The sequence below is a fragment of the Sinohyriopsis cumingii genome, unplaced genomic scaffold (assembly GCF_028554795.1).
Source record: "Sinohyriopsis cumingii isolate HCF-2022 unplaced genomic scaffold, ASM2855479v2 utg002662l, whole genome shotgun sequence".
Lineage (NCBI taxonomy): Eukaryota > Metazoa > Mollusca > Bivalvia > Unionida > Unionidae > Sinohyriopsis > Sinohyriopsis cumingii.
Genome location: NW_028316266.1, coordinates 143,147 through 165,000, shown reverse-complemented (window position 1 = coordinate 165,000; position 21,854 = coordinate 143,147). Strand labels below are relative to the sequence as shown.

The following is a 21,854-nucleotide window of genomic DNA, read 5'->3' as shown; positions in this document are numbered from 1 at the left end:
GATCACTTTATCGATGACGTTGGGCAATGATGCTTGTGCAGCAGTACAAGCTGACTCGGTGGTTTCTGTTTTTGGCGACTCTTCTGATGGCATGCTAGAAGGCAACGATGTGTTTTGGATCGTTTCGGGCTCTGTTGCTGCTTCCAGTTGTGGTGACTGTGATGGAAGTGGTGTTGATTCGCAAAACATGTTAAACCCAGTATTAGTTGGCTGCACGGTTTCACATAAGGTGGATATCTTTATGCTGCTCGTTAATGAAGGATCTGTGGGAGTACTTGAACCCGCCATCGTTACGGCAGTTGTTAAGTTAGTGTTAGTGCTGGTTGCTGCCGTGGTAGCTTTTGTTAGTTACCGATGCTCTCCTGCGAACAAACACAAACAATGAATTGCATTCATACAACTAATTCTATCAATTGTTTTTTCTCGCCATGAGGAACAATTAAAAACATAATTATATTCTGCATCGCATGTGTCTATACATGCCCTGGCTCAATTACCTGCCTGCCTGTTTGAAGAAATTTAACGTTTTATGTTAGTTTGTCTTTAAGCGTTCAGTCAAGTATGTGTTACTGTAAAGAAATACAATAAATAACACCAGAAATATTGAATTAGTGTTAAATATTGTTAAAGAATGTTACAGCAGAACTCTTCAGGCATTATATCTGTCGAACTATTAACTTGGTAACATAATCTGCTGATATTCCATTTATATCAACACTCTCTGTGTTTAACAGATTCAAGAGAAAAAGCGAAACACTGACCGCTTTTAGTTCTTTTACTTTCATACAGTTTATTATGTTGTTAATCGATTCAGGAAAATCCATACGTTAACCGTGAGTGATTGATACATATGTGCAATGCTGATTATTTAATCCTATGAAATGATTATTTGGCACTTTCTTTCACTTATTTACTAACCAAACGTAGCATGTAAAATGTCCAATAAATTTTCAATAATAGTATCATTTCATATCTGTTTAATGTAGATAGAAACCTGGCTTTGTAGCGTTAACTATATACTGTACCCACTCAGGATCTTGATGGGTTGTTTTATGTCTTATAGTTACGTCATTATGCACGTTACAGATCCTTATGAATTAAATTATCTACGTATAATCATCGGATATTCCTCCTGCTGGTCTGTGAAATAAACCCTATGGATCCTCAATGTATGTCGTAAGAGCCGACTGAGTGGGGGCAACCAGTTGGCGGTGGTTCCGACTCATGTCGATTTAGACGATTCTGGAAGGTGAGTGAACGGGAGAACCACTAGTTTCTACTAGACGCAACAAACACACTACTTTGGCCTTTACTAATTACTAGACGAGTGGTCAGAATTAGCACTGTAGTGACACATCGGCGTGTCACGCTTAGCCGTAGGAAGTCTTTTTAACTTGCTTTCTAACCGTCACGTTACCTTTTTTCCTCATGGATGTATCTTGATACCTCTGTTGCCCTTACAGTTCCATTATTTTCCCTTCTCACTGACTTCCTAGAAGGCGGCGGATTAACGGGTCACTGTGGATGTATCTTTAATTGCTGAATATACCACCTGTGTATCAGGGGCACATGACAAGTCTAACCTTGTTGGACTATATGAAGGGTTGGGAAGAATGGGTGATGATTGTGTAACAGAACATAATTGAAAGTGAAAACAAAAAATCTTGAAAAAATTAAAATTAAGACCTTTGTCCAAATCAGTCGAACCTGAGTGTAAAGACACCCCGCACTGCATCAACTGAGGTAAAGATCACAAATCCGAATCAAAAGACTGCGAAACCTGTAAAAAGGAGAAGGGAATTCAAAGGTGAAATACACCTCAAATATTCACTTTCCAGAGAGCAGAAAGATAGTAGAATAAACTACCTCCCTACTGAGCAATGCCTTGCAAGTATAGTAAATACCAGCCCGAATATAACAATGGATCCCCACACAGATAACATTCAACAGTGCCCCAAAAACAAACTACAAAATGAAACTGAGCCTTACGAGGCAGCACAAGTGGTCTTGCTACTCTATCAAGCTGCATAAGTTAAGTGACTTTAATGACATGTGAAAGAAACTGCAGCGTGTCCTCGAGGCGGCTTCAGATCTACAAACAAATCAGTTCATCCCTGTAATTCCTCCTAATGAATATGAATGTAAACGTGCTCCTTGGTGAAAGGTCTAACCCAATTAATATACAATTTCTAATTTCAATTCATAATGAAAACTACTTACAATAAACTGCAACGATTATTTTCTGATTTTAACTGAACATGATGTTTGGATGTTTTGCTTGAAGCAAACCTTTTCTTTTAGAAAGATACGGACAACATTGCCTTTTAAAACTTAAACCTTTTTAACACCTCTCATAATGATTAGCTTGTGAATACGAGGGATCTTCGTCCATCGAGTAATTACGTTGTGTTCCGTTTATATATCATCAAAAACCAACTTACTACCAAATGAATTAGACAACACCAATCAACAGCTGTCAATCCTGTTTGTTCTACTCAGGGATTTCAAAGTCCATGCATATTATGGGGACCAAAATCAAAGACAGGGCAAAAAGGTTGATGATTTTATTTCCAGAGAGCAGTTTTTGTTCTTCTTAGTTGATTTTGGATTATGACTGGAAGGTCGATAATGAACGTCGTATCAGTGACTACTTTCCAATTGCTTTTAAGAGCATTACCTCTACCATCGATTAGCCAAATACACGCTGGAAATTAAAGACGGCTGACTCGACTATGTATAAAATACTTTACAATACAAGAGTTAAGAGAGATATCCTTTTAAACCGCAATGATCTTGTTTAACAGTTTACATCTATTGTACTAGAGATTACAGAACAGTCCATCCCAAAAAAAAACACCCAACTCTAAAAGAAGCAACAACAAAAAAATGTGCCAATGAATCCTGAACAGAACCCATTAGACAACGTCGAGAAGCATTGTGAAAAGTTGATAATGGTCAGACGTCCGAAAATTTAGTAGATATTGCATATTCCGGGCTTAACATCGCCCCAAAATTTAAAAAAATGTAAGAAAGCATAAAATTAAACAATGTAAGAAAATGTAACGATTAAACTATTACTATTTTACAACCTTGATCCACAATCAAGAAAGCATGTGGTACGATCCGCAAAATAAGTGGTAGGTGAACCAAACACTCAATCTGACATTTTAAATTAAACAATACAAATATCAACTCCAAACATGGCAAGCAAATGTGCTTGTTGATAGTGTTTTTAAAACAGTAATGATCATTTAATTATTCAGCAGATTTTTGAAGGCTGAGAGTCAAAAAGAGAAGATACATTTGAAATTCATATGAAATAATTTCCTCAGTTATAATCAATCGTTTTCAACGTATCGGTGTTATAAATAAGGAGCAAATACATCCATCGGGCCGGGCAAAATATGATAATAATTTTGAAATATCTACCTGAACCTTCATTAATCGCTCTTTTGGAAATGTTCGAAGTCGTTTGGACAACAGATACAGTACCAACAGCTTAGAAAGCGGTTACGGTACTACCTGTTCCCAAACCAGCTAAGGATATCACGAATCCTACCAGCAACCGTTTCGTTTCTTTGGCGAGTTGTTTTTACAAAACGATGAGGGAATGATCAATGCTTGTTTGGTATTCGGAGACAAATAATTTAATACCCCATTTCAAATACTGCTTCCGCTATGGCCGCAGTACTCACTTTATGTCAAACATTTTTCAAATAGGGAATTGAAGGTACAAGTGGACTCCACCCTCTCTGATAAATATGAAGAACATCTAAGGGTGCCACAGGGTAATATTTTATGTCACACTCTTTAACATAAAACTTAATAAAATTACTAAGTATGTGGCTCCTGGTTGATACTTTTCTAACATTATGCATCGAAAGACGTGCATACAATATAAAGACAATTTCAACCAAAAATGAACAACATTCAAATATAGGACACTCGCTGCGATTTCAAATTCTCAAAGTAAAAAAAGAATGCACGAATTTCTGTCAGCAAAGAAGACAACGTGATGATCCTAAATTATCTTGGTGAAACATTTATACCGGATGTTGAGAAAACAAAGAACATTCTCATCAAACATACCGACGGTGTACCTCTCACAATATCGTATCTTGAATTTCCAGCCATATCAGTTGTTATGTATATGTATTGTAATTATTTGTTCGTTAGTTTACATTTTTTTTATTCCACTACATGCTATTACACGTTAACTTTGTCTACTGGATTTGACATTTTCTTCGAAATTCAGTTCCGTTCTGTTTGACTTGACTGTATCTAGTTGCTGATCTTGCTTCAGAACCAGTAATGGTACTGGTAAACAACTTTTTAATTATTCTTTCCCAGAGTAAGAACAATTGATTTCAATTATCTTAGGTAGGGAAAAAAGCTTCCAGTTTGTTCTGGGAGCCTCACCATGTGACTCTTATATGGTTATCTGCTTTGCGTCTGATAAGCTTGATAAAAATATCCTTGTCACTTCCCACGTGTACCTATTGCAAGAAGAAAGGACGCGTTATTTCGGATTCCTACAAATTCAAACATAAGCATCAGAATGAAGACAGACATATTCTAAATGCTCTTATTGCTAAGAGGTCAAGGTCACGGTCATGTATTGAAAGCAATACATTTCTTGGGCCTAACAAAACCCAGTCTGATTTTGTTATGGATAATTATAAACCATTCATATCGAACTGTTCTATATCACTATTGGGTGATTCAGCCAATCCCATCCTATTCAAATTGTAAGGGACAAAGGAGCTTCGGAGAGTCTTTTATTATCAGGTACTTTGCCTTTTCCTGAGGAGTCTTCTTCCAACGAGAATGTTCCTTTTCAGGGAGTAAGTGTGGCTTTTTAATGATCCTCTCCATTGTGCAAAGTTTTCATCAGACGTAGTCTCAGGACCCGAGACAATCGGAATCGTGCATTCTTTACCCATTGAGGGCATTCATTTATTACTAGACAATGACCTAACTGGAGATAAGGCTGTGGTGAATCCATTTGTAACTGACAAGCCTTGTTTGGATCAGAAAGTCGATCCTATTGAAAAAGAATTCCCTGATTTAAACCCTGCTGGTGTCGAGTAGTCAGTGAACTATCAAATTGTAGTTCCAAAGTCTTATAGACAGGAAATACTTAGTCTGGCCCGTGAAACTCTTTTGGCTTTTGGCTGGTCATTCAGGGATTAACAAGACTTACTAAAAGATTTTGTATCACTATTATTGACCAAAATTTAAAAGTGATGTTTCCAAATATTGCAGAACTTGTCATTCTTGTCAAATGGTATGAAAACTCAATCAAAACATACATAAGGCTCATCTGCAACCTATTCCTGTATTTGACGAACCATTTAGCCGAATCATGGTCGATTGTATTGGTCCCTTACCTAAGACCAAGTCAGGTAAACAATACTTGTTGACCATAATGTGTGCGTCAACAAGATTACCAGAGGCAATTCCTTTGAGGAGTATTAAATCTAAAAGAATAGTGAAAGCTTTGATAAAGTTTGTTTACTCAATTTGGCCTTCAGAAGTCAGTCCAATCTGGTCAAGGGTACATTTTTATGTCTGGAAATTTCCAGCACGTTATGTACGAATTAGACATCCAACAATTTAAGTCTTCTGCCTATCACCCTGAGAACCAATGAGCTTTAGAAAGATTTCATCAAACTTTGAAAAATATGATTCGGTCATATTGTTTTGATACGGGTAAAGATTGGATCTTCTTTCTAATGACGATAGTGAAATCAATATTCTTGATTGTGTTTCTCATTTTAAATATAAGTTGTTAAAGGCTTGTGAGGTTGCAAGCGCTAATCTATACTATACTCAGTCAAAAATGAAATTAAAGGAAAAGAGTTTTCAGCCCGATGATAGAGTTCTGGCTCTCTTGCCCATTCCACACAATCATCTTCACGCCAAGTATAATGGTCCTTACACAGTTAAAAGAAAGCGAATGATTTAAATTACAGCATAAATACGCATGTGAGGCAAAAGCAGAAACAACTTTGCCACATAAACATGTTAAAGGAGTATATTGAGAGAGATAGCCAGGTTAAACATGCAATTAATTTAGTTGTACCTGTCCCACTTATTGAGGATTTAAGTGAAGTAATGCAATCGAACACTAAAGATTTTGAAGCGACAAATCTTCAGAATTCAGAAATTATGAATAATCTGGACCAGAAACTTTCACATTTGCAATAACAAGAAAGGGGTGAACTTAAACAGTTATTATTTGAATATGAGCACTTATTTCCGAATGTTTCTACAAGAAAAAAAGAAAATTGTCATGACGTTGACATTTTAACTTCCAAACGTTTGAAATAACGCCCATAAAGGATGAAAACTCTCAAAAAGGAATGCTTGATAAACAAATTCAGTATTTGCTGGAAAACGATTTCATAGAGCCTAGTAAAAGTGACTGGAGTTTACCATGTATACTTGTTCCAAAACCAGATAAAACGTTCCGCATGTGCACGGATTATAGAAAAGTGAACATTGTGATTAAAAGAGATTAATTTCCATTACCCATATTCAATGAATACATTGATAAAATTGGGAATGCAAAGCATGTCACCATATTTGACTTTCTAAAAGGACTTTGTCAAATTGCACTAACGGAAAGAGCAAAGGAAATTTCGGCATTCGTGAGTCCAGATAGACTTTATCAATAAAAGGTGATGCTGTTTAGGATAAAAGATTCTCCAAGTACTTTTCAACCTTTTTTGAACATGATTATCTCTGTTCTAGATAATTGTGATGCTTACATAGATGATGTCATCATCCACAACGTCACTTGGAATGAGCATTTAGCAGCAATTAGAAAGTTTATTAACAGACTCACTTATGCCAGTTTCACAATTAATTTATCCAAAAGTGAGCTTTTCCGTGCTTGTGTCACTTTTTAGGACATATCGTGGGATATGGACAAGTTAATCCTATAGATGCAAAGGTCAAGTCTATCTCTGAATTCCCTGTGCCTATCAGTAAAAAGCAACTGATGCGATTTTTAGTTATGGTTGGATACTATCGAAAATTTTGTTCTAATTTTTTCAAAATTTCTGAATCCCTGACAAATTTATTGTGCAAGAAAAACATGTTTCTTTGGATTGAAAAATGTCAGGAGGCTTTTGATAAGTTAAAAACCATACTTAAGAGTGCCCCATTTCTTACAGCTCCAAAATGCAAATGATGCTGGGGTTGGAGCAGTATTGATTCAAGAAGATAAAAGTGGTGCTGACCATCCAGTGTACTATGTTTCTAAGAAATTAAATAAGCACCAAAGAAATTAATCAACAATCGATAAGGAATATTTGGCTTTGAAACTGTCATTACAACATTTTGAAGTTTCATTAATTCAGCTCCTTCTCCGACTATTGTGTTTAGTGATCACAACCCCTTCACTTTCATAGACAAGAGTGGAGTTTGTTGTTACAGGAATATAATATTGACATCAGGAACATCAAGGGAAAAGAAAATTTAATAGCAGATGCACTTTCCCGTTTATAGAAATAGTATTTCATGTACACTTTGTAGTTCCTAAGAGTTCATAAGAGTTCCTAAGTTACTTTGTTTAAAACCTCATATATAATTAATCTATTGATTCATCTATTTAATTTAATTTGTATCTGATTCAAGTTTTGTTTGACTTGACTTGATTGTTTGTGAGTCTTTTAGTCTTTTTATTTTCTTTACATGCCAATGTCATGTAATTTTGTTTACTAGGAATTTTCTATTTTCCAGATAATTCAGTTTGACCTGAATTTGCCTTAGATACCTAATAATATAAACACTTGTATCTATTTTTGACTTAGTTCCTGGTCCTGATTGAAGGTCAAGTAAACAATCTTTTTCTAGGAGTAAAATGATTGATTCTTGAAGTAAAATGATTGGTTCCTATCAAGGACATACAGGATATATGTAACTTGTACATGTAAACATGATCACCTCATACGCTATTTCGATATTAGGCATTTCCGAAGTTGCGAAATACTTAGTATTAATAGTGATGTTTATGAGTGGGAGACGGGGCTTTTAAACACTTTATATGAAGCTGTTTTCTTCTGTTATAACCAGTATTGAAGTATTAAACTTTTGAGTTTTGAGATATTTGTTTAATTTTCTTCAGATTATTTATTTTGTGATATAAAATGCATGCAAAAGCAATTATATCGCATGTAAAACATATATACTTAGACACACATCTCTCCCTCTCTCTCTATCTCTCTCTCATTATATATATATATATATATATATATATATATATATATAAAGAGATAGGGAGAGAGGGAGATATGTGTGGGTAAGTATGTATGTTTTACATGCGATATAATTGTTTTTGTATGCATTTTAGTCACGAAATAACTCGAATTATGTCCAAAATACATTTATATATTAACATCGGATAAGATATGTCTGATTTGTGGCTTGTTTTGAATTTTGCACTACAGGGTTTCACTAGATTAATATTCAAGATATGTTTTCAACATGGGGTTCGATCAAGTACAGGTTGAGTTTCATTCGAGTATTTGTGAGCTGGGGATTCAGCTGCTAGAAAAGGAAAAGTGTTGAAATTAAAAAAATATGAGAATTCTGTAATCTATTCCTCCCTAACTAGCTGCTTGACTATATCGTTTGTGAGTCATATATCTCCGCTGGTGGTTATAGCGTACTATGTGACTTGGAAGTTGGATGCCAAATTTTGTTGTATTTACAGTTTCTCACCACCGCTGGATATAGTGAATTTAATCCACTTTCTATATTATTTTGTTTTGTTTTGGTTTCTTTGGGGCTGGAGGTAGCTGTTTCGTTTTCTTTTAAGTTCGATGGGCTAGCTGCAAGCAACTCTTGTTTAGTTTTCCAGCAGTGATACCTGCTCTGGGCGATCAGACTAGTTTAAATGTCGAACCCTGTTTATACTGGCTGTATGTGTATGTAAAGGGCTACTGAAAGATGCAACATAACTATGTAGAAAAAAGAAGTGCTTTTCTTTGGTATGAAGTAACGTATTGGCCATGTTATCCATAGTGATACTAAGCGCTCTCATGTTTATGCATCTCTGCATGGGCATGCTATTTCATTTCAAGGAGTCCCGTTGCTCTTTTTGGTTCTCTGAATCATAATGAACTTGTTAAAGACATCTTGACAATGTAAAGTTTATGGGAAAGAAATTACATTACCGTTACTATGAACAGTTTCCTAAATCCTGGTCATACCTCACAATGGAATAATTTGTAATTACCCGACTGTAATATCCAGCGAGACACCAATACAATATGTCATTATAATATTAAATGCAAATTGCCTTTTTAAATGACGATGTTTAATATCTTAGAGACTTGTTTCAGACACTACGTAACATAGTCACGTGACTTGCTATGGATATTTAGTGCCGCATTTGCATAGGGCTAATCAAAACAAGGATGATTTTTGCTTAAATTACAATATTATTACTGTCCCACTATTGGACCAACAGTCTCCACTAAACGTGTAGAAATAGAACTGCAGCTTCTGCTGCATTGATGTTATCCATACCATAAAACAGTTTCCTCAATCCCAATCATGCTTCACAATGAAATAAGTTGTAATTACCCGACTGTAATATCCAGCGAGACACCAACACAATATGTTATTATATTAAATGCAAATTACCTTTTTAAATGACGATGTTTAATATCTTAGAGACTTGTTTCAGACAATACGTAACATAATCACGTGACTTGCTATTGATCCAATTTTGAGTGGCACACTTGCATAGGGCTAATCGGAACAAGGGTTTCTATTGCTTAAATTACAATATTATTCCTGTCCCACTATTGGAACAAAAGTCTCCACTAAACTTGTATAACTAGAACTGCAGCTTCTACTGCATTGATGCAATTCCTACCAGTATTTATCCAACGTTTTAGAAGACAAAGCAAAAGGAGATTGTAAGCCATCTGCAACCTTAATTCCATCCTACAGCCTTTCAAAATATTAGCTTGCATTCTGCACGTGGCTGGAGTTGTTAGATAAATGCGAATTGTAAATCAGATAACTTAGAGGTGTCAATAATGCGTACCATTTTATTGTTTAATTTCGTACCTGAGCAATACAATTTATCAAATAATGGATGCCAAACTTAACAATAAATATAAGTAGATTATCGCTGCTTACAAAATTAAGTATATCAAAAAGACCTTTCCTTTACATTCATATATGTTATCAGACAACCCATCTTGATAGGACATTAAATCGCATACAATGTACTCGGCTGTATTCGTTTCTTCACACATACACACACGCACATACTAAAATTCAGCTTGTTATTATCCATAGAGAACGGTCAACACCAAAATACATTTAAGAGCATTTAACTCAATCGATCTTTCTTCCATTTTAACAGCATTCAATTTTAAAAAATGAGCTCGGACTGTCTCTTTGGAATACACGAGAAAATTATTGTTTTCAAATAGACTATAAAATATACACTATGTCTACTGCGTAATAAATTTGAACATAGTACCTCATTTTCTCCAAACCTTTGGAGAGATGTTTTGAAGTAGGGAAGAATATTGCAAAGATAATTTTTATAAACAGAGGGATTTTCAACAGAAGTACAAGAACTTCAAGCTAGACAGGGTAAGCCAATATATCCGTTCAAAGTAAACGTTGTTAAAGCGTGCTACATGACGGTGGTAAAACCATGTTTAAATCAGGAAACGGCGTTTTGTTAATTCTAAAACTTTGAATGTTTAAAACAATAGTTATATATAAATATTCGGCAAACGCTTAATTGAACTGGAAGTATTTGCCATCATATTTAAGTGTGGCTTCATTAATATCATGAATGTACCTCTGTTTGTATAATGCATATCGATATTTTAGCTTGCTTTCCACCTGTACTGAAAAATATTATATTTGTATATAATCATATGTGAATTGCATGGCCCTCTAATCAAGGAAGCAAGCTTTTTCATGTCCACAGACTCTCTCTCTCTCTCTCTCTCTCTCTCTTTCTCTCATAGTAATGATAAAACAAGATGAGCTATGTTATTTAACACCTCGTGTTGCAAGGATTTACGTGTGTAAGAATGTTGTCAAACCTGATGACTAATTTTGTACTGGACATATTCTAAATCTTCGTCTAGGTAACTAACACATATATTCAGTAGCGTCGATACCATGAAATGGGTGTGGGGTTGGATATCGGTAATGTTGCGAACTATCTACATTAGAATGGAGGTTTGACACCGGTTTAGTTAAGACCATACCTCAAGTTGACCTTTTTCCTGGTAACCAACACTACAAGCACATGCATGAACGCCCGCAAGATTTTTTGCAGGGGAGGCGGTCAGTCACAGCCGGGAGTGTTAGTACAGTAAGCAGACTGAAACTAAAGCTAATATTTACTACGCATTTTGAACAGAATCTTGTGACATATTTTCAGCTTCATTTGCATGATTAAACTTGTCGGAATTTATATATATATATATATATATATATATATATATATATATATATATATATATATATATATATATATATATATATATATATATATATGTATATATTCGCAATATGATTTCCAGAGGGGAGGTACGTGATTCCCCCCCCCCACCAATGTTGCGGGCGCCCATGAGCACATGAAAGATTGCAAGCATAATATACTGTTTTTATCTGCCACGACATATAGATTCCATAGTTCGGTTCTCAGGTCAAAACGTTATCGTTCATTTTAAATGTCGCATGTTTTGGTCACAGGGATGGTATGTTTACCTATGGCTGATAAAGCTCCATGAATTGTGACATTGCACAAGTACTTGTTTCATTATATTTTATTGATACAGCTTAGTGCCTCCTTAATGTTCCACCTTAAACATTAATTTGAATGGCTTGCTTGTCTGACACGATAGAGAAACTAAAGGCAGCACATAATATCAGCCCCTTATTTTCAAACGTTTTAGGCAAGAAACTCAGAAGCACCAAACTCAGTATACATTGATGGAGCCAACATAATCGAAATTTAGTAGGATTATGGTGGAACCGAAGATTAGATGTTCCCGAACGTTCTACGAGTCTAACTTGATCATGATCGGAATTATAATAATCTAAGTTGTGATTAAAATATTTCAAGAATATAGAGAAAGGTATTTAACTATGCAGTACTTGAAATCATCTTTCACCAAAGAGGTATCGAGAGTAATCTCTCGGGTTTTTTTTCTTCAGTTCAAAGTTACTACAAAACTGAATTACATAATCCAATCAGCGATTATCTGAAACAATTATATAAATCAAGGTTGAGCCCTTTTCTATTTCCACTGTTGGTTCTAAAGATTATTATGTAAATTTCGTTCGACTGTTTCACGAATTAAACTCTTCTGAGATTCAATTTATAACATTATCAGTTTTTGTGACCTAATTATTGAATAATAAATATACAAAAGTTACTTACGGTGAAGCTAGAATATCTCTTTTTGTTATCTTCTTGTGGGATTTACTTTATGGTGGACGAAGCGAATTGCAGTGCACATATATATCCAGTACGAGACGACATTGTTATCTGAACTATGAATTATGACTGTGCTCTATCATCTATATTCGAGCATTAAAAACAGACAGATTTATAAAAGCAAGTGACAAGCGATAAGAAGTAAATCACATTACTCACATAGGTTTATATCGTGCAACGGCTTAGGGGTTATGTGTGTGTGTGTGTGGGGGGGGCTGTTGCTAGGAAAAGGAAGGAAACATATTTTTAATAAGAGCATCTTTCACTTCTGTGAACAAAGGGATAATCAATTATATTTACGTTGATTAAGATTACTCACAATCAGTTCTATCAACCAACAATATTAAACAATGTTTCAAACTCAAAGAGTTTTTTTAATGATTGTTTTATTTATGCAAAGGAATTTAAACAGTTTCGTGTTGACTTGTAAGTTAAAAAAAATTGTGTGGGTTCCTATGGTTTCTTTTTTGTTCTTTCGTTTACAAATTAAAACCTTAGTTTATGCAAACATTTAACCGAAAAAAATACAAATACTTACTGTAATTTTGCATTTAATGCATTGTTTATGGATATTCAGTATCAATGAGAAAATCATAATAAAGATGAAAACTTTGCATATCTTCTTTGATATTTTCTTATCACACAGTTTCCATGCAAAACATGACACAAACGAAAACTTTGTCAGAAGTAGTAAATGGGGCCACTTTACCCTCAAGGGGAATTAGCCACTATAGCCTCAATGGAAATTTAACATTAACCACCCTGGGCCACTTCAGCCTCAAGGGAAATTTAACATGGGCAAAAAACCCCGGATAAGATTAGCGACAATGGGAATTTAACATGGGGAATAGAGTTTGGGTCTGTCTAGGAACAAGGGGTATTGAACATGGGTAATAGAGTTTGGGTCTGTCTAGGGACAAGGGAATTGAACATGGGAATAGAGTTTGGGCTTGTCTAGGGACAATGGGAATTGAACATGGGAATAGAGTTTGGGTTTGTCTAGGGACAAGGGGAACTGAACATGTTAGAAAAAAAAACTACTTTAGGGACAATTGGAATTGAACATGGGATTTTTTTTTAAATTTAAAAAAAGGGTAGGCAATGGAAAGTCAGTCTCTTTTCGAGAAATGTGGGTGGCCCTGAAAAGGGCCTTTGGTTTTATGTTAATATTAACATAGACGGCATCTGTCACATCTTCTTCTTCTTAAACTCCTTCTAACTGCAGGTCCATACACAAGTACCCTCTTGAGGCATCCTTGTCTTTCTATGTAAACTCTTCTCATCCATAGACTAGTATCTGTCCTATCGACAACAGTCCACTTGGACCGGACATACATGGGTATTTCCGTCCTGAACATCATTGTTGACACAAGGGTGGAAGATTGAACGTCGGTCCACATCTTGAGGCTCCGAGAACAGGTGAGTGATTGCGCTGAACTGCGCTTATTTATAAGGAGAGGCAGGATTGAAACGGATTGAGTTCATTGACCAATCCAAACACGCGTGACAAAATTCAGTCAGCCCGCATCCAATCCGAAGAGAGCAGTCTGTGACGTCACGTGGTCTATATAGATTCGCTAGCGCCTGTGTGCAGTCAATCTATGCGACAGTGATTCAACATGACGGAAACTCAGAAAACGATTCACTGGGGTGCACCAGCAGTGGAGACCACCCAAGGGAACCGGGACTTACTTTCAGAAGAGGTACATTGGGATTTTGTGGATTTTCTTACCTCGCAAGAATTTGTTCCGGAACCTTCGTCTCATTCTTCATTACCGCAAGTGGAGAATTTTAGACAGAGACAGAAAGAAGAATTGGAGAAATTTATGCAACGACAAAAGGAAGCGGAACAAGCTTTTCTCCTACAGCAACAGCAACAGCAACAAGAAGAAGTAAGAAAAAAAACAACAAGAAGAAGAAGTAGCAGCAAAGAAACAAGAGGGTGAAAATCAAACGGCCACGGTACTGTTGGACATTTTAGCGGAGTTAAGAAGTCTGAAACAAATGTATCAGACTTCTTTATCACGACCGAAGAGAATACGACCTTCCCGAGCTAAACACGCCAACCCTGTGACTAAGCCTACCGTACCACCCTTAGTGATTTCAACCCAATCATCATCATCAGAAGTAGGCCTCGGCCGTGGCAAAGGCTTAAGGCAGTTAAAGTTGATTGCTTAAACTCACCCCTACACCAAAAAAAAAGGCCCTTTTCAGGGCCACTTACTTCTATAGAAAAGAGATAGCCTTTCAATTTGCCAATAACTCAAAACTCAAAAAAAAAACAAAAAAAAAACAACATTTTACCCCTATAGTACGTGTCTGTGTATGAGTGCGTGAGTGTAGCTTCTTATTTAAAATCAAAACTCAAAGACACTTACCTTATATAATTAATGTTATCTTTTGTCCATAGTTACAATCCAATCCAATTCACAACAGAGCACTTTAAAAAGTTCATACACTTCTTCTGTTCCTTTTTTTTTTACTCTCTCTGTTTTTTCATTTTCTTCACCGTCACAGTCTTTTCCTCCTCTTCCTCCTCACTTTCTTCCCTTCTTCTTTTCTTCTCCTGTTTCTTTTTCTTCACCTGGCTGCTTTCTTCCTCTGAAGAATCTCTCTCTTCTTCTGAAGAATCCCTCTTTTCTTCTGACTCCTCTTGTTTCTTTTTTGGGCAATCTGGAGACCAATGTCCTTTTTCTTGACAATAATAACAGGTAACTTGACTTTTTTCTTTTCTAGCCTCTGTTTTTTTTTTCTTTTTTGACGGTCTGGACACTCTGAAGACCAATGCCCTTTCTTCTGACAGATATAGCAAGTATCTTGACTTTTATCTCGAAAGGAAGGAGAGTAGTCCGTCGGCTGGTCTGAAGAGAATTTTCTAATGACCCCTCGCAAAGCTCTGATGAAACGTTCGATTTGGCAAGTCCCTTCCATCGTTGTGCTCGGTTTGAGAGTGAAATGAATAGTGAAAGGACCATAAACACACCCTTTTATATACGCTGGTTTGCTATGACTATAAATTAGTCTATGGTGTTTAAACTTGAGTCATTTGACGTTTTGCACTCAAGATGAAACGATCCTATTCATTCAAGAAGAAAGAAGAAGAAAGTAAGAGGCAGAAACGTGATCTATCGCCTCGTACCAGAGCTGAAGTCTTGGCACAAATTCATGCCAGTGATTTTGAAGAGGACATGAGCGAACCAGAATCCGAACCTTCTAAACAAAGTTCACCACCCTTAGTCAACCCTGAAAAGTACTATTCCATTCGAGAGACGGAAAAGCGCTCCTCTAGAAAATTTAGAACCACGGCTTACACCTACACAGTGAAGTTTAAAGATTTCAAGGCTGACGTACCGTTACAGAAAGCAGAAGGGTTTATCACCGAGATGTGGGATTCTTTGCTCACCGCACTCAAGCGACAATGTCAACCCAAAGAAGACGATCGCTTGACACTATCCATAGATCATGACAGCTTGAAATCCCCTGTTTGGATCGAGTTTAGCAGACCCGCAGAACTGACCCCTTCCAAAGTCATGGACAAGATTCAACACGTACAACAATCTAATGATCAGTTTGACATCACCGATGGTAAAGCCACACTGAAAATGGCTCACGTCTCTCTTCCTCAAGGGACAGGACGCAAAAAGGTCTTATTGGTGAACGACCTTCGCAACACCAAAAAGAGTCTCGTCCAAATTAACAACCCTCAAGACCAGATGTGTTTAGAACGAGCCATCGTGGTGGGACGAACCTATGCCAACAAGAACGACACGACAGAATGGAAAAGAGCCTGGAAAACTATTCTACAATTGGACCGAGCCAAACAACGAAACGAAGCAGAACTCCTGTTAAAACAAGCTGGCCTGTCCAAAGACACACCCTGTGGCATTCCTGAAATGCAAAAATTGCAAGATGTCCTAGCTCCACGCTACACCTTGAAAGTGTACCCTCAAGAAGTGCGTGGGCCTCTGTTGTTTCGAGGGAAAGACTTTAAGGATGGAAAATACATTCATGTCTATTATCACGATGACCATTTCGATACCATTACCAGTATCACTGGATTCCTGGGATACAGATATTACTGTGAGAAATGTGACTATGGCTATAATAATCGAGAGTAACACAAGCATTGTGGATTGAAATGCTCAGGATGTTTGACCTCTCCACCCTGTCTGAGCGAAGGGCAAAAACCAGTGCATTGTCCTGCTTGTCTGCGTACGTTTGTCAGCCCTGCCTGTTACCAACATCTGAAGACGCAAGGTTCACAGCAGAAATGTGTTTGTCAACTCCTGATATTGTGCCCTACATGTGGCCAAAGCCTACGTACCAACAGTACCAAGGCACACGTATGTTCAGGAAAGAAAATATGTCACATTTGTCACCACATCGTGGACTTGGAACACCAATGCTACGTGCAAAAATACCAACCCCCACCAGAGAAAGAGGATGGACACAAGAAGAAAGGCAATTTCATCTTTTTCGATTTCGAATGCATGCAAGAGACTGGCATTCACGTTCCTAATTTCTGCGTGGCTCATCGAGCGTGCGAGAAGTGCATTCAAGAACCTATCTTCAGTCATTGCCCTCACTGCAGCAAGATTCCTGGAGGGCGTGAAAAAATCTTTCGAGGACCGAACACGTTAGCCAATTTTGCCCAATGGGTCTTAGACCCCATCGACAAGTCGTGGAGCCAAGAGGACATCGAACGTTATGGAGATTGTCATCGTCATGCCACAGTGATGGCTCACAATTTCTCCGGATACGATGGACAGTTTCTTTTGAGGTATTATACGGAACAAGGCACCGAGCGTCCTAAAGTCACTTTGAACGGAGACAAAATCGTTTTCATGCAAGTGGGACAAGTGCAGTATAAAGATTCGATGAGTTACTTGGCCATGCCTTTGATTCGAATGCCTAAAACGTTTCGAATGACAGAAATGGCTAAAGGGTACTTTCCACACTTTTTCAATACGCAAGCCAATCAACACGCCATTCTACCCCATTTGCCTGAGGCTCACTATTACGACCCCGACAACACGAGTACCGAACAACGAGAAGCTTTCTACGCTTGGTACCAGGCTCACGCCTCGGACCCTTTCGACTTTCAGGAAGAAATGCTAAAGTATTGTCGTTCCGACGTGGACATTTTACGACGTTGCTGTGGAAAATTTCGAGAACTATTCATGGAACACGGAGGGGTCGATCCTTTAAAAGAAGCTTGCACCATTGCCAAAGCGTGTTCCTTAGTGTACCGCCAACGATTCATGCCTGAAAACACCGTGGCTGTCATCAGTCCTCAAACGACCCACTATGTCAAACGTCAATACTCGGTCAAAGCCCTACGCTGGTTACATTACTTGTGCGACAAGGAAGACAAGTGGATTCAGCATGCCCGCAACGGAGGGGGTGAAAAGACCATCGGAATGCATTCGGTCGATGGCTGGGATTTAGAAAACCCCAAGATCGTGTACGAGTTTAACGGTTGCTTATTTCACGGATGTCCCGTCTGTTATCCTGACCGTGGCACTAAAAAACAGTTTTTACAACGAACCATGGAAGACTTGTACCAGACCGCTTGTCAGCGACGCCTAAAGTTAGAACAGGAAGGATACCAAGTGGTGGAAATGTGGGAACACGAATACGATCACCGTTTGAAAACCGATCCCGAGTTTAAACGCCTCGTGGAAAGTTACCAGTTCATGGACCCGCTGAACCCGAGGGATAGTTTGTACGGAGGAAGGACCAATGCCACCTGTTTGCTGTACCAAGCCGAATAAGAGAAAGGAGAAGAAATCAAATACCTGGACGTGTGTTCGCTGTATCCCTACGTGTGCAAATATTGTCGCTTTCCTGCAGGACACCCACAATTGTTCACGGAACACATCGACCTGAAAAACATTCGACAATACGAAGGCTTGATCAAGTGCAAAGTTTTGCCTCCCACGGACTTGTACCATCCCGTGTTACCTCACCATTGCCAAGGCAAACTGATGTTTCCTTTGTGCCGTACTTGTGCTGAAACGTGCAACCAAGATCAACCTTGCCAGCACACCCAGGAAGAACGCGCCTTGACGGGGACGTGGGTCAGCGTAGAATTGTTCAAAGCTCTGGACATGGTATATCAACTGTTAGAAGTGTACGAAATTTGTCACTTTCCCAAGACACAACAATACCACAAGGGTGACCCCACGCAGAAAGGCATTTTCGCCGACTACGTGGATGCCTTTTTGAAACTGAAACAAGAAGCCAGTGGCTATCCGTCCTGGTGTCACACTCCCGAAGACCAAATAAAATTCAAAGAGAAATACTGGGCACAAGAAGGCATTACTTTAGATCACATCGAGAAAAACGAATTGCTTGTGGGGTAAAATGGCACAACGTCCGTGTTTACCCAAGACGGAGTATTTGACAGAACCTTCCCGCTACTTTCAGATGATTCACGACAAAACCAAATTCATGAAACACGTGGACGTCGTTCGCGAGGATTTGATCTTGGTCAATTACGAAGAAGATCTGGACTTTGTACAAGACGACCCTTTTGGAAATGTCATCATTGCGGCTTACGTGACAGCTCATGCTCGCTTAAAATTGTACGAAGCTTTAGAACTGTTAGGGGAACGCGTCCTGTACTTTGACACGGACAATTGCATTTACATCCATCACCCGAGTCAACAGCACCCTGACATCGAAGGAGACCGTTTAGCAGCCTGGACAGACGAGCATCCCGACCACAAGTTTCTAAGTTTCGTCAGTGGCGGTCCAAAAAATTACGGCTACGAATACCGGGACCCACAAGGAGAAGTGCACACGAAGTGTAAAGTGAAAGGATTGACTCTGAATTATCGTACCAGTCGTGTGGTCAACTTTGGGTATTGAAAGAAGCCTTGCAATCTGGAGAAGATGAACACTTTAAAGTGACAACCTATCAACCCAACAAGATTGTACGTTTACCCACTCACCACATCGTCAGTCGACCCTTGGAAAAAGTCTATCAAATCGTGTACCAGAAGCGAGTGCGTCTTCACAACAACTTTACTTTGCCGTACGGTCACATCGATATCGGACAGTATATCAAAAGGAATCACATGCAAGGCCAATAGTAAATGGTCAAGTGTCAGAAGAACCCGTTACCGAGGACAACCATTCCCTTCAGGACAGGACTTTCGTTTACATTCCCAAAAGACCCTTTCGGGAGGACACTTGTGTGACAATACCTCATGTAAAGACTGCCAGAACATTACACTCTGTCCCTAAGACATCTTAGTGACCAAACACTTGTTTTACAGAGACTTGTTTCTATTTCACGTTGATCGTTTTCATGTGCCTTGTATCATTGTAGATAACTATTTGACTTTGATGTATTTTAGTCTTTCCTGTTTATTTTTGAAACATTCAATAAACGTGTTCTGAAATAAAAGTATAAAAGCTCTTGTCTTGTATGTTTTCGTGTCACAAGTGACATTCCTGACACTATGGGTACCTCTGCTGCCTCTGCTCCCTCTTCCTCCACTTTCAAAGTGATCGACGAACACTTAGATCGTGCCAGTTGGGAGGCTTTTTATCTTCGCCATCCCTTTAACATGCTCATTGCTGGACCTAGCGGTTCAGGCAAAACCGAATTCGTCAAACGCTTGATCGAACATAAACATCATTTGATCGATCGACCACCTCAGTGCATCGTGTCGTGTTACAAAGAGTGGCAATCGGCGTACAGCCTCTTGCGAGAAAGTCAAGGCGATTCCATCGTGTTTGTGGAAGGCATTCCTAAAGAAGACGACGGCATCGTCTCTGACTCCCGTCAAACCCATTTGGTCATTTTCGACGACATGTTAGGAGAAGACGAAGAAGAAATTAAACTGTGGTTCACGCGCAAAGGGCATCATCGTAATGCCAGTGTCGTTTACATCACTCAAAATTTGTTTCAACAAAGTAAAGCCCATCGCACCATCAGTCTCAATGCTCATTACGTGGTCTTGTTTAAAAGCCCTCGAGATAAATCGCAAGTGCAAGTCTTAGCCAAACAGTTAGGGACACCTTGGCTGACTCAGGCGTACGACGATGCCACTCAAACTCCACACGCCTATTTACTTGTCGATTTGAAACCTACGACCCCCGAGGATTTGCGATTTCGTACCCACTTGTTTCACCACTGGTGCCAAGACGGAGGGCCTGTCCTGTACACGTCTCCGTCCTCGACTTAATTTCACTCCACAAGAAAATATATTAAAACCTCAGACCCTTTTCGTCTGTCTCACACTCATTTTGAACATGACGTCCCTTAAGTCGCATCTTCCCGTCAAATTGATTCGTGCCTTGTATGGCATCAGTCGAGAAAAAAATCCACAAATACGAGCTCGTGTCTTAGAAGCTAGTCTCAAAGAAGTCTTACGATGGTTCACGGTGACGGCACGTCAATTACCCCAAGGAAACATTCAGATTCCTCATCAAACCAAACGCTTTTTTGATCGAAACAAAGTCGTTTTGACCCAACTGGCCTATCCCCGCATCGACACTCAAACCAAAAAACAAATCATTTTGAAACCTAGAGGGAGCGGTACTCTAGGAGGTGTCATCATTCGCTCTCTCTTAAGATGGGATCCTAATGCCCCCAAACTTCTCCCAAGAAAAAAGTCAAACGAAGCTTCAACAAGAAGAAAAAGACCCGGTCCCCAAGGAGAACTTATCCAGTGGCGGGACCCTCCTCTTACCAGACATTACCCCAGAAAAAGAAAAGAAGCCCCCAGAAAAAGAAAAGTCCACAGAAGAAAACTAGTCGCAAGAGAGGCACTTCGGCCAGGACGCAACTTTACACTCGCAAACCACGACCTGGCACGGCGGTGACCGCGTCTCCGGCAGCCTCAAGTTTATCCACTTCTCCGTTGATGACACCAAGAACTGAAGAGTACTTGGAGACGTTGATCACACCAAGAACATCTCCGTTGATGACCCCAAGAAGAACTTCCCCAGTGGCAGGACCCTCCAATTTAGTGGCAGTGGCGGCTGCTCACAAAGTACCTTCTCCTAAAACCAAAGTCCAAGAAAGATCGGGCATGTTACAAAGTTTACTGGATTTGTCCAAACAAGAACTGGCTCGATTTAGTCCGTTGCGTACCCCTGCACGACGTGTCATGCCTATCCTGAAGTTGATACGACGTAAAGACAATCAGAGGCGACGCGTTCCAGTATAAAAAAAGGTGTGTGACCAAGTAGGGTATCAGTGTTTTTGGTGCTTCTGAAGACTCAAAGATGTCACCCTCCAGAAAACATCCCTCTTCTAAACAACCCCAAGGAAACAAAAGGAAAGGACTGCCTCCTCGTTTAGTCAAACATGGGGACATGTTATCTGTCCTGTCCAAAGCTT

The 21,854-nt window shown here is 38.7% G+C and overlaps 1 protein-coding gene across 3 annotated transcripts in view; it reads right to left on the bottom strand.

The window, feature by feature from the left end:
• The window catches only part of LOC149770133 (uncharacterized), a 45,291-nt gene that overhangs the window by 8,689 nt on the left and 14,748 nt on the right, over positions 1-21,854 (bottom strand). Inside the window, exons 1-2 of one of the 3 annotated variants that reach the window (XM_089949347.1) lie at positions 12,440-12,570; positions 1-362 (exon numbers count right to left, since the gene is read on the bottom strand). The exon at positions 1-362 is cut by the window's left edge and continues 196 nt beyond it. In XM_089949347.1, coding sequence (XP_089805473.1) covers positions 1-288 — 288 coding nt within the window. In that variant the 5' untranslated portion in view covers positions 289-362; positions 12,440-12,570. Of the gene's footprint in view, positions 363-1,686; positions 1,706-12,439; positions 12,571-21,854 lie in introns of those variants that run through there. The other 2 variants (XM_089949349.1, XM_089949348.1) reach the window with 2 other exon arrangements.